The sequence below is a fragment of the Anguilla rostrata genome, chromosome 17, assembly GCF_018555375.3.
Source record: "Anguilla rostrata isolate EN2019 chromosome 17, ASM1855537v3, whole genome shotgun sequence".
NCBI classification, from domain to species: Eukaryota; Metazoa; Chordata; class Actinopteri; order Anguilliformes; family Anguillidae; genus Anguilla; species Anguilla rostrata.
Window position 1 is genome coordinate 7335106 of NC_057949.1, and position 13791 is coordinate 7348896.

General features: G+C 45.8%; 1 protein-coding gene across 3 annotated transcripts in view; it reads left to right on the top strand.

The window, feature by feature from the left end:
- The first annotated feature begins 2170 nt into the window (after nt 1-2170).
- Nucleotides 2171-13791, top strand: part of brsk1b (BR serine/threonine kinase 1b) — a 29414-nt gene continuing 17793 nt past the window's right edge. For 2 of the 3 annotated variants that reach the window (XM_064315271.1, XM_064315272.1), the window contains exons 1-10: nt 2171-3643; nt 4594-4688; nt 8069-8154; nt 9243-9383; nt 11087-11203; nt 11395-11428; nt 11914-11982; nt 12529-12675; nt 13456-13487; nt 13754-13791. The exon at nt 13754-13791 is cut by the window's right edge and continues 127 nt beyond it. In XM_064315271.1, coding sequence (XP_064171341.1) covers nt 3556-3643; nt 4594-4688; nt 8069-8154; nt 9243-9383; nt 11087-11203; nt 11395-11428; nt 11914-11982; nt 12529-12675; nt 13456-13487; nt 13754-13791 — 847 coding nt within the window. In that variant the 5' untranslated portion in view covers nt 2171-3555. The remainder of the gene's footprint in view (nt 3644-4593; nt 4689-8068; nt 8155-9242; nt 9384-11086; nt 11204-11394; nt 11429-11913; nt 11983-12528; nt 12676-13455; nt 13488-13753) is intronic. The other variant, XM_064315273.1, reaches the window with a different exon arrangement.

Here is a 13791-nt window from a genome sequence, read left to right on the forward strand (position 1 = left end):
ACTGGACATTCCTGTTTCACCACTGCAGTGGTTCTCTGCTTTTAACTTGCTTTAACCCTGGTCTTCATGTGTATGCACACCATATCCACTGGGTCAAAAGCAACCCAGCCTCGCCAGGCACCCCTGTGATAAAGCCTCTTTGAATTTTAAACGCCAACAACAAACAAACCTGTCTCAATAAATCAGTGCATAACTGTTTTCCTATTTCAGTCTAGAGCCTGCATTGCTTCAGTCTCTAGCAGTCATTTTTACAACTTTTTTTTTTTTTTTTTGTGCTAGAATAGATGGGTGGTGGTATAACTGATTAAGACTTCTGATTTCATAACTGCAAGGTTAAAAGACTCGTACAAATCTTTGTACCCTGACTGTGTACAGCTTTTTAAAAATAAAAAAGGTTAATTTTTAACTTTTCTAAAGGTTGGGCCACTACAGGGAAAAGTACTCCAATTTGAAGCTACATTCATTTTTAGGGGGTTTTTTCACTGCTGATAAACTCAGAAAAGGGTCATTTGACCCAAAGACAACGGTACGGTTCAACACGCTGTCATTAGCTTATGTGGTTTAATTAAAATTGAAATTGGTAACTGAACTCTGAGTGGTATTGTAATTGTGAGGTTTTAACACAGGAACCGCTTTCACCGGCAGTTTAAAAAAAAAAAAAAAAAAAAAAAAATTTTGGCAGACTGCGACTCTTGTCTCTTAAGTGATGATTTTCCTAATCCGTTCTATTATCTTATTTACATTCCTGGCATCAATCGGGGCGCTCCAGCCAACGGTTCAGAGGAAAGTTCGTCGGTGCTGACCTCAATTCAGCGGCGTTTCAAATTGGGATTTGTGGAAGGAGTGTTGCCATGTGGACGGCTAGCCCCGCACACAGGAATGTTCCCTCAACCGAGACTCCAGAAATTCTCTCGCTTCAGATCGCTCATTGTAGCGGTGTCCTGCTCTGCAAGCCGAAGTGCTTGTAGGACCCGTACCTCAGAGGGAGTCCAAACAGCTGCCTGTGCGGAATGTTGCGGAGGGTGCGGGGGGAGTTATCTGAGAAAGGGGGAGGGGTTGCTGTGGAGAGACATTTTTTGGGTGGGGGCAGGGCAATGACCATTTTAGTTGACAAAAGACGTGCATTAGGGGGCGGTTCTGTGGGGCTGTCACATTTCAACAGACAAGAAAAGGGCTTAAAAACTTTAAGCCAGAATGGTTTTCGTTGAAGACCGGTTCCCAAAAGCAGAATGTAAAATAGTAGCATTTTGTGAAAGTCAAATATATTGCCTGAGGGAAACCTGTGTTTTTTTCGTTTTTTGTTTTTGCCAAGAATTGCGCAACTGCTCTCAATAGAAGTAAAAAGTTCTGTGCATAGCAGCTACTCCTTTTCTATATGCGCACGCGACCTTATAAAATCTGTACACGTAAGGGATCTGTGTGACAAGGTTGCTTAGGCCCTTCAAAGCAATGACTACGATGCGCGACCTGGTGGTAACGAGGGGTATTGCACACCAGGCAAATCGGCGCTGCTTACGCCCGTGACACCTGTTCAAACAGGGAGCCCTGCCTCCTAGAAGAAAGGAACAGCCATACATAAACGGAATGGAATATAAACTTGATATCAGCCAGTTAACATGTCATTTGTAACAATAAAGCGTGCATTTTTGACGATACAATGTTACAGTCCATTCTTCGGAGTTGCTATCCTCACTAATTGGGAACAACATGCTATCTGGTTTTAAGATATGTTATGGAGAACAAAAAATACAACCACTTGTGTTATTTTTTTTTATACAGTCAATAAACATGCAATATGTCAACTGCTGTAAAACTGCGAAAATAAGTAGTAATAAGTAAGATAATTTCACAAAATATTTACCATATTCTAAGAATATCTTGTAACACTAAATACAACCAAACGGACGGAGGTGTAATACTGCAGTAACAACGAATTTTAATGAAAACTGTTCATTTATGGATAAAATGCAGTTACACGTTACGATATCCATCCATTATATGTTACTGTTACACGCAATGTTTATAAACTGAACTAGACCTAAATAAACCTGGCAAAACTAATCGCGACATCTCGCATAAAGAGAGCGATTTCAACAGCGTTACAAGAAAAAGTGAAAGGGAGGAAGTGTCTGCGGAGCGGGGCACGCGAAAGCTCGCAGTATTGAAGAAAGGGGGGGGATGGAGAGTCAGTGGGACCCGGATGCTGATGTTGCTCGAATCGGATGAGAAGGAAGAGAAGAGGGAGAGAGAAAAGAACGGTTTACGGAAAGATAAAGACGTCTCATTCTCAAGGATCTCAAGACAAGAAAAAAATATAATTTGTTTTAACGAAATATCAAGAACAGCGCATTTTGCCTGAAGGAACCCGCAGAATCATGAAACCAGGACCGGCGAACGTGGAGACGGGGAGAGGGAGCGAGATGATGCTGTGATATGCGCGCAGACAGCGAGGGAGGGAGGGAGCGAGCGAGCACGAGAGGGAGGGGGAGTTGTACTACGCTAGATAAAGATGCTTGTTATCGTAGAAACGCGTATTATTTCACAAAACCACTTAAAATAGGCCTGCGCGAAGATACCGATTGTTTTATTCAAAAACACAACTTTTAAAAAAGTGGGTAGATTAAAACACTGACTGATACTGTGAGTGAACCGTGATAACCCAAAAGAATACGGAGAGGGATGTTGTTTTGTTAGGAAAATCTGTTTCACGGTTTCAGACCTATACTAATATAGTATAGTGAGCATCGTGTGGATGATGTTTAATGCACGTGTATTTTAAAATTATTTTATATTAGCTGTGGACGAAAATAAAGGCCAGGTAGCCAGAGAGAGATAGGCTAGCCTGCTTGGAAGAAACGAGGTGGAGGGACGGTGGAATATAACCCGATAAATAACGTTTTCACGTGTTGTTATTGCCTGATATGAAATAATATCGCCCTGCAACAATATCTTTAATTCTAAAAAACGGACGAGTGTACAAGCAGCCAGTCGTGCCTGTAGGATATGATTAATAAGCAGTTCAAGATTAGAATAGCGCATTGCTGTTCTTATGAATAACCGTAATTAGTCCTGTTTGTCGCTACTTTAATCGCGGTGATATTTCATAGTTGTATTGTGTGCATCATCATTTTGTTTAATTCCATAAACGCGTGTCCCTCCCATTCCACCGCTCTCCGTTCCCTTTCCCCATCCCTCCTTCCTGTTGTCATCAGCCGTTTAATAATTTTATACCAAAATAAATATTTTATTTACAGTTTCTGGAGGTCGGACATTGTATCGCTATAGTAGGCTAATTCGGCCAATCCGAACAAGTACGGTACAGATGTTAAACGGAATAAATATAATACGTTAACCAAAAATAATAAAGTGCTGGGTAGTAGGCCACAAAATTAACATCACTACTACAACCTTTCCGTCTCTTCTCACGTTACAATTGCTGTCATTTGTAATGTCTTTCCGGCACCCTTGTGCGTACAGGACGGATAGTTACAAATTCCTCTCGAAAATATTGTTTGTCATTATTGCCCTATAATTTACTTAAAACGCTCGCACAGAATGTCCAGCAAGGAATTGACGGGGAGTCAGTCGGCTCAGTACGTTGGGCCTTACCGATTGGAGAAGACGCTGGGGAAAGGACAAACAGGTAAGACACGGTTATTATCCCACGATTTACAATGAGTAGCCTTCGCTCACAAGGTTTATAGCTGTTTATGGGCGGATATTCGAGAACTTGCAACTGTGTAGTTTACCAGAAACCGGCATGGCTGACTGGATAAGTATTGATTTACACGGGTCGCTCTATTCCTAGGGAAGGGAGCTGGCGTTAGCCGGCTTGAGCATGACTGGCAGCTCTTACATGGTGTAGAAGCTTGTGGCAACCGAAATGAATCGCGTATAAAAGCCGGAAACCTGTGAAATCGGTCCAGATACTTGTGATAGACTGTTCTTTTGGTTTGAATGTTTAATGTAAAAAGTCCTGAAAATATATCTATAGGCTAGTGTGTATAGGCTACTGTTTGAAATGAATCTTTTTTGCATTCTTCTGTTGACTCTGGTCAGACTAGACTGTTTACCTCATTAGTGCACGTAGCCTTCATGCTTTATCTGTGGACTCCACCTTCGTGTTTCTGTTGGTGTGCATCCATACAGATGAGGCATTAATCTATTGAGTTGAATTTGCCTGTAACGATTCCGAGATGCCGCTTTGTATTCAAAACATAGCAATTATAAAATGTAGGGATTAGTTTTAAGATGGACAGTGAGGTGCATTGTATAGCACGTTAGAGTGTAGTAGTTTTTATGCTATAGCTTAAATGTCCTCGTGCGTATTGCATGGTCCTCTTCAGTTGGAAAAAGTACAATGCACATTCAGGGACTTAGGAGAACCGTTGAATTATGCTATAGTACCGTGTATGTGCTGTGTGGTCTGCCAGGCCGACAGAGAACGCTCCTCTCTCCAGGCTAATTGTGATGTGGTTCCAGCCCTTGGAATCACCCCCACCCCGTGAAATATTTAACAGTTCACATGCGATTAACTGCTGTCCGCTCACCGCACGGGGGGGGCTTGTATTTTTCTCCCTCTGTCTTTCACAGGGTTGGTGAAGTTGGGCATTCACTGTATCACAGGGCAGAAGGTAGCCGTCAAGATAGTGAACAGGGAAAAGCTCTCAGAATCTGTGCTGATGAAGGTGAGAGATGTCTATTGTGCAGAGTTAGCGCTGTTGTGCTTGTTGCTGATAATACGTATAACAGTATATTTGTCTTCGATTGAGAAAACCTCTGCCAGATTTAATCTGCTATGAGTTACAATATTATGTGACATTTGCAACACTGTATGATGTCATAATACTGATATCCCTGGAAACAGAAGAAACTTTCACACACTGTTTCTTGCAAGTTGCATGAGTTCAATGGCACATGTACATAATACTGTATGTAGGACTTAATTTATATTTGCTTTCATAATATCCTCTCTGTGTATACGCATCCTCACCCTATTACAAACACACATACACTGCACACACACACACACACACACACACACACACACTGCACACACACATGCACACACACTGCACACACACTGCACACGCACACACACTGCACATACACACACACACACATGCACACACACTCACACACACAGATACACACACACACACTGCACATGCACACACACTGCACACACACACACACTGCACACGCACACACACACACACATGCACACACACAAACACACACACACACACACACACACACTGCACACACACACACACACACTGCACACACAGGCACATACACACACACACACTGCACACACACACACACACACACAGCACACGCACACACACACACACACACACTGCACACACACCACACACACTGCACACACACTCACACACACAGATACACACACACACACACACACACTGCACACCACTCACACACACACACACGCACACACACACACACACACACACACTGCACACACACTGCACACACACACACACACACTGCACACACACACACACATGCACACACACTCACACACACAGATACACACACACACTCACACACACAGATACACACACACACACACACACACACACACTGCACACACACACGCACACACACACACACAGATACACACACAGCACATGCACACACACACACACACTGCACACACACACGCACACACACTCACACACAGATACACACACACACACACACACACACATGCACACACACAGATACACACACACACACACATGCACACACACTGCACACACACACACACACACACACACACACACACTGCACATGCATACACACACTGCACACACACACACACACACACACACACACATGCACACACACTGCACACACACACACACACACTGCACACACACACACACATGCACACACACTGCACACACACACGCACACACACACACACACATGCACACACACTGCACACACACACACACACACTGCACACACAGCTGTGCCGGGATAATATGTAGCTTAAGCAGGCGGTATTCTCATTTCAGTTTTTAAAAAAAAAATCAACGTGCTTATGATTTAAATCAACGTGCTTATGATTTCAAGTTGACGTTGTTCATGACACAAGATGGAGGTTTCAAGGTATGAGTTATCTTGGCGTGTTCTCCTAGCGCAAAGTTTCCCTCGAAAAAGCACTCTCTTCGGCGTCGGAAGTGTGGGGGCGACGTCGATGCCTAATTTTGGACGGGGCCATTATCTCCGGCGGCGTCCTCGCGCACGCTAAGCGATTCAGCGAGCGGAGCGGCCTTCCGGCGTCGGCCTGAAATACGGCGCACTCCGCCTTTCCCGAGATTCCATTAGTGACCTTTCTCAAATCGGGGGGCGAACGGGGTGAATCACAAAAGCTGGCCCGTCGCTGCTCTATCACGGCGAAGTAAACGCTGTAGTGCCTTAGGAGAACCCTGCTTTCCTTTAAAAAGCAGAAGGACGTTACATTACAGGCATTTAGCAGACGCTCTTATCCAGAGCGACTTGCACAACTGTTTTCTTTTACACTGCATCCATTTACACAGCCGGGTATATACTGAAGCAATGCAGGTTAAGTACCTCGCTCAAGGGTACAACGGCAGTGTCCTACCTGGGAATCGAAGCTGTGACCTTTAGGTTGCAAGACCAGTTCCTTACCCATTAAACTACACTGACAAACAGGAGCGTTGCCAAGAAAGTGCAGTCACGTGACTCCTGTTTCAGTGCAGTCACGTGACTCCTGTTTCAGTGGTTGTTCTGTGGAGCTCACTGAAGCCAGAACCGTACAGCATGGTGGTGCTGTTCAGCCCAGTTGCAGTTGTAAAGAGGAACAGATTGGTGGCAGCGGCCAGGACAGCCATACGCAAACACGTCCTTTTTTTCGGGGTAACCCTCCGAGAGTCGCACGGACGAAGGGGGACATTTAGCACATTCGGTCAACGGGACAGGAAGAGCAGGACAGGGCCGATGTTTTCACACCAGCAACGTCTTCCTTGCGGTCGTGCGAGGAAGGTGTTGGACACCGAGCGAATCTCGCCCCGCTCTGTTTGGTTTATTGAATAAAAAATGCGGTCCCGTTCTCGTTCTTCGCGTTAGTCTTCTTTGTATTTTAAAGCGGTGGTTCTCAGACTCGGTCCTGGGGGGGACCCCCGTGTATGCTGGTTTTCATTCCAACCTCAACAGCAATCCCAGAAGTTTATAACAAGCTGTTAATTTTTCTTAATTAGGTGCTTTTCATGTTTTAGAGCCGGGGTTCCTGATTCTACTACTCAGTCACTAGAGTCATTGCTAAGAACCTTGATTAGTAGAATCAGGATCAGAGCATGACTGGCAGCTCTTACATGGTGTGCACCCACACCAGCCCTTTCTGGATAAGACTGGGGACCCCAGCTCTAAAACATGAAAAGCACCTAATTAATAAAAATTAACAGCTTGTTAAAATTCTGGGATTGCTGTTGAGGGTGGAATGAAAACCAGCATACACAGGGGTCCCCCAGGACCGAGTTTGAGAACCACGGTTTCAAAGGAAATTTTCAGAAACGATGTACTGACGTTGTTAGCATCAGCACTGGAAGACAGTCGCGGAAAGCGACGTGTTTTTATTGCGACAGAAACCGAGGCGGCTGCATTTGACGGGGTCTAAGTACGCGTGGCTATGATAACCATACGAATCGAGCGCTGATGTGCCTTTCTGCTTCCTGCTTCTCGTTTGCATTGACATAGATCCAGTTAAATTACTCGCTGTCTAAGACTGTGCAATGTATAACTGACTAGACCAAGAAATGCATTTTTAAAAAGATCAAGAATTACTTTGGTCTGACATTTCAAACCCAGTTTACGGTTCAAACCAAATATTCAAATTTGAAAGGTGAATTTTCAAAAAGGTATCGACCTTGTAGTGTAAATTTAAGGGGTCCTGGGTGGACAGTGGATGAAAGTTACAATAAGTTACTGGTGGATAAGCTTTCAGATAAGCTGTGAAAAGCTTTAATGGCCTGTCATGTCCCCTTGTCTCCCTGCGTCTGTCGCCGCCCTGTAGGTGGAGAGGGAGATCGCCATTCTGAAGCTCATAGAGCACCCGCACGTTCTGAAACTGCACGACGTCTACGAGAATAACAAGTATCTGTGAGTGCTTCCCCGGATCCCCGCGCCGGTGACGTCAGCGTTTCCACAAACACTGGCTCCCTTATCTCACTGCTGCGGCCGTCAGCCGCCACCACTTTCAACCCGCCCTCCCTTCTGTGTGTGTGCATGGGGTGTGTGTGCGTGCGTGCGTGCGTTGAGTGAGCGTGTGTGTGAGTGTGTGTGGGGTGGGGGTGTGTGTGTGGGTGCGTGTGTGTGTGGTCTGTGGGTCTATCGCTGTTTATGTGATGCAGTGGCCTGCTTGGAGTGGTTTATGCTCTTCTGACATGGTAAAATAAGCTATGTATCCATTTAATCGTGTTCAGTCTTGTTATAGCAGGTTACTGATATAGCAAGCACTGGTGCCTAGTCACAAACACTATGGGCCAAAGCTACTGCTTTCTAAATACCAAAGAGCACTTGCACACCCAGGGGAACAGCACTTCATACCTGAATATTGAGTTCTTTATGGTGGTATGGTGGTGCAGTGGATACCACTGTCACCTTACAGCTGGAAGGTCCCAGATTTGAATCTCCTCCAGGTACTCTGGTTTACTCGAAAAGTCATGCAGGTGGGCTAATTGGAGGCTCTGTACTGCCTGTGGGTATGAGTGTGTGAGTGAATGGTGTGTGTGCCCTGTGATAGACTGGCGGCCTGGATCTTTGTACAAACAGGGTTTATTCCTGCCTCTCACCCAATGCACGCTGGGATAGGCTCCCCCTGTGACCTTGACCAGAATAAGCGGGTATAGATAATGGATGGATGGATGGATGTTTGATAAATAAAGAGTCTGAACTGTTGATGGCGCTTGTGTTCTGTATTCAGAGTGCTGAACATGAAAGGGTGCTGGCTGGCAAAACTTCTGGATTAAAAAAATAAACATTAAACTTAATCTCCACTTCCTCCACAGTGTAGTATTTTGAAGATCGCAAAGAAGTGTTATCAAATTTGTTAACGTTTCTCTTTTCTCTCTCTCATTCCCTCTCTTCCTCTGTCTCTCTCTCTGTCTCTCACTCCCCCCTACCCTTCCTCTCTCTCTCTCTCTCTCTCTCTCTCACCCTTTCCCCACTTCCTCCCTCCCTGGCGCCAGGTACCTGGTTTTGGAGCACGTTTCTGGGGGTGAGCTGTTTGACTACCTGGTGAAGAAAGGAAGACTAACCCCTAAGGAGGCCAGGAAGTTCTTCAGACAGATTATCTCAGCGCTGGACTTCTGTCACAGTCACTCCATCTGGTGAGATACGCCCCCCCCCCCACTCCCCTGTCATACCCACCCCACCCCCCCCTCTGACACACCCCCAGTCCTATATCCCCCGTCACTCTGACACAGCAGCCCCCTCTGGCACCCCCCTTCACCCCCCCCCTCACTCTGACACCCCCCTGGTCCTACATGTTAACTAAACAGGGAGTTTTTGGAAACTTCCAGAATGTTGTATGTGCATTTTGTGGTTCGCTAGCTTAGTGATGTAGCTTCACGCGTTCATTTTGTTAATCTTTGGTTAATCATTGTAATAGAGGAAGACTCATCGGCCGGTAATATTTTTGTCAAACATGGTGGGTAATTGTAACTGTTTCTGACCCTTGAACAGAGACCTGAAGTGCACAGTAGCAGCTGCCTGCTGATAAAGTTTCAGCAGTTTTAGTCTAATTCACTGTTCATGCGATGTCCTGTTTGCTATGCGCCTGAAATTGCTTAGTCAGTTAGCATTGCTAGCTGCCAGAGTAATGGTTATGCACTGGCCTTATTTCTGACGTCATTTCATCCCCTTAACTTCACGTTTGGCTGACATTTGCAACTTCTTTATGTAGACATGCAGACACTAATTATGAACATGTTTAGAAATGTATTTGTCAGTATGAGAGTCAAATGAATATGGCTTTGCCAAAGTCACAGGCACATTACGACTGTCTATGTTTACATACACACAGTATTCTAGATTGGCCTTATCCTGAGTTATCCTGGTTACAGTCATATGCCTTGTTGGCTGTTTGCATGAACCGTGACGTATGATGGCTACTGATATTCATGCATACATGATCAGCAGAGCATTGCAGATGAGCCCTATAAAAGACATTTGTGAAATGTTCTGATAACTGTACTGTTCTTCTAACTGTACTGTTATGCTAGCTGTACCGTTGTGCTAGCTGTACTGTTGTGCTAGCTGTACTGTTGTGCTAGCTGTACCGTTGTGCTAGCTATACTGTTGTGCTAGCTGTGCTGTTGTGCTAGCTGTGCTGTTCTGCTAACTGTGCTGCTGTGCTAGCTGTGCTGTTGTGCTAGCTGTGCTGTTCTGCTAGCTGTGCTGCTGTGCTAACTATACTGTTCTGCTCTCTAGACTGTTTTGATAACTACTGTTTTGAAAAGAGGCTCTTTTTTTACTTTTGCAAAATGCCTTAGTGCAAACAGTTGGTCTCATCAGTGTAATCTCAGAAACATGTTTAAAGTCATCACTCTTGCCATCACTCCAAAAATACCAGACTTTTTATTTTGTTGTAAGGGTTACCAAGTGAAGGAATTATGATTTTGTGAAAAATTGAACATAGAGATGTACCAGTATTTTGGGGTCGGAGGTATATTCTGAAGTGTTTACATGACCCAATATTACATTTGATAGAGGAATAAAATAACTAAGTCAGAGCTCTCAATCCTAACCTCAGCCACTGCTGTTTTTATTTCTGTTCATACCTGGGAGGGCTGGAGGAAGACCTGAAACTGTGCACCGTCAGAGAGCTTTACCCTCAAACAAGAGCTCAGCATGTCCTGGGCCTCGTTTCCCTTTCCTGCTGTCCCAGTCTTTCTCCCAGAGAAAGAGAGCGAGGGAGAGAGGGAGATAGCGAGGTGGAGAGAGAGAGAGAGTGACGGAAGGTAGAATGAAGAATGAAGGGAACGATGGACGGGATGGGATGTATGATGCGAGCTGCGCTTGTGCTTCTCAGTCACAGGGACCTGAAGCCTGAGAATCTCCTGCTGGACGAAAAGAACAACATCCGCATCGCGGACTTCGGCATGGCCTCCCTACAAGTGGGAGACAGCCTGCTGGAGACCAGCTGTGGGTGAGTGTGTGTGTGTGTGTGTGTGTGTGTGTGTGTCTGATCAGGTGAATCAAAGCAAAATGCAACTAATAAAGGCTCAGATGTGAGAACATCAGCAGTTGTAGAGTGTTCCCGAATAAAGCACTCTGTCTGCTATTCACATGTGGAAATAAAACTGAAATTTTGTGATTCGTTTTGGGTCTCTCTTTCAGATCTCCACACTATGCATGTCCGGAAGTTATCCGGGTAAGTATTACCTAAAGAAAGTGTATTCTTTTAAAGATGCGATAATAATCCTGTGTGAATAGACTCGCTCTGTTTATTTAGGGGTAGTTGAGGGGTGTTAGACTGTGTCAGGAGTCCAATTCAGAATTTCACCAGTACAGAAGTTTTCATCACTGAGCTCAGGGCATACCCGATCCTGTTCCCGGAGATCTATAGTCCTGTAGCCGAGTTTTCATTTCAACCCTAATTTGGCGCACCTGGTTGCACTAATTAGCAGCTCGTTGATCTCTCTCGCTGTTGGATGAGGGGCGCTTTGTTCGGGCTGTTGTGAAACCCTACAGAATGGTGGGTACTTTTGTACGTCGTTTTGAATAAAAGCGCCTGATAAATGTAATGTAATGTAATGGGTATCCAGGAGCGGGTTGGGACAGTGCAGGACAGCACAGCTGGGCTGCCTCCCGTGTGTGTGTGTGCAGTGTGGGTAACAGCGCCCTCTTCTGCCCCAGGGTGAGAAGTACGACGGCAGGAGGGCGGATGTGTGGAGCTGCGGGGTCATCCTCTTCGCCTTGCTGGTGGTAAGAAGCTCTCTCTCTACTTTCCTCCTGCCACAAATTTTAAAGAACTTATCAGAACACAAAATAGCTTTTGTGTTAGTAAAAAATAAGGAAGGGTAAGGGGTGAGCTACATATGACTGGATGTAGTTTTGATTTGCCGGGTAACATTTATGATTAGCGTAGAGGAACATATTAACTGCCCTAGTGCAGTGTTTCTCAACCCTGGTCCTGGGGACCCACTGCCCTGCATGCTCTAGATGTCTCCCTGCTCCAACACACCTGATTCAAATGAATGCACTTGTTGTACGTCGCTCTGGATAAGAGTGTCTGCTAAATGCCTGTAATGTAATGTAATGAATGGGTCGTCATGCCTGATAACGACTCATTCATTTGAATCAGGTGTGTTGGAGCAGGGAGACATCTAAAACATGCAGGGCAGTGGGTCCTCAGGACCAGGGTTGGGAAGCACCTCCCTAGTGTGTGCCGACTGAACGCGTCATAGCCGTTGCGTATCTGAGCGCGTGCGCTTGCTGAACTGCCGTGCCTGTTCCGTGTCTGGCCCGCAGGGGGCGCTGCCCTTTGACCACGATAACCTGCGGCAGCTGCTGGAGAAGGTGAAGAGCGGGGTGTTCCACATGCCCCACTTCATCCCGCCCGACTGCCAGGCCCTGCTCAAGGGCATGATCGAGGTCAACCCCGACAAGCGGCTCACGGTGCGTTAGCGCTTACGTTAGCGACGCCGCTCTTATCCTGACGCACTCACGCTCTAATTACACACCTCCACTTACGCACTCACACTCTAATTACACACCTCCACTTACGCACTGATGCTCTAATTACACACCTCCACTTACGCACTCACACTCTAATTACACACCTCCACTTACGCACTGATGCTCTAATTACACACCTCCACTTAAACACTGGTGCTCTAATTACACACGTCCACTTACGCACTCACACTCTAATTACACACCTCCACTTACGCACTGATGCTCTAATTACACACCTCCACTTACGCACTGATGCTCTAATAACACACCTACGCTTGTGCACTCACACTCTAATTACACACCTCACTTACGCACTCACACTCTAATTACACACCTCCACTTACGCACTCACACTCTAATTACACACCTCCACTTACGACCACTCTACACTCCGAATGCTCATACACACCTCCACTTACGCACTCACACTCTAATACACTCACTATGCACTGACCTCATACAACTAGCTTCGCACTACACTCTAATACACAGTCCATTACACTACACTAATTACACCTCCCTTACGACTCACACATAATAACCTCATTACGCACTCACACTCTACTCATGATCAGTAACAGACTGGAACTTATCAAACAGGGTGTTTAATGTGTCCCTGCTAATATCCTCAGCTTGACTATGCCAGCGCTAATGCTAACAGCTTTAGTACCTCCTCTGTGCGGTTAAAGTGTATTAACTCGTTCTTCTCTCTGTTTACAGCTAGAAGCAATACAGAAGCACTCTTGGTATTTGTAAGTATTTCTCATACAGTTTAGTGCTGTTTAATCTTCCCTTGTCTCTGGCTGTCAAGCTCTGTAAACCTTTCTCTACCTCTCTCCATCCCTCTCTTCCTCCTTTCCTTTGTTTATCCCTCTTTCACCTTCTGTCTGTTTCTCCCCCCCCTCTGTTCCGACCTTTCTCTCTCCCTCTCTCTCCCCCTCTCCCCCCTCTCTATATCCCTCTCCCTCCCTCTCTCTCCCCCCTCTTCCCCCCACTCCCCCTCTCCCCCCTCCCTCAGGGGGGGCAGGAACGAGCCGTGCCCGGAGCAGCCCCCCC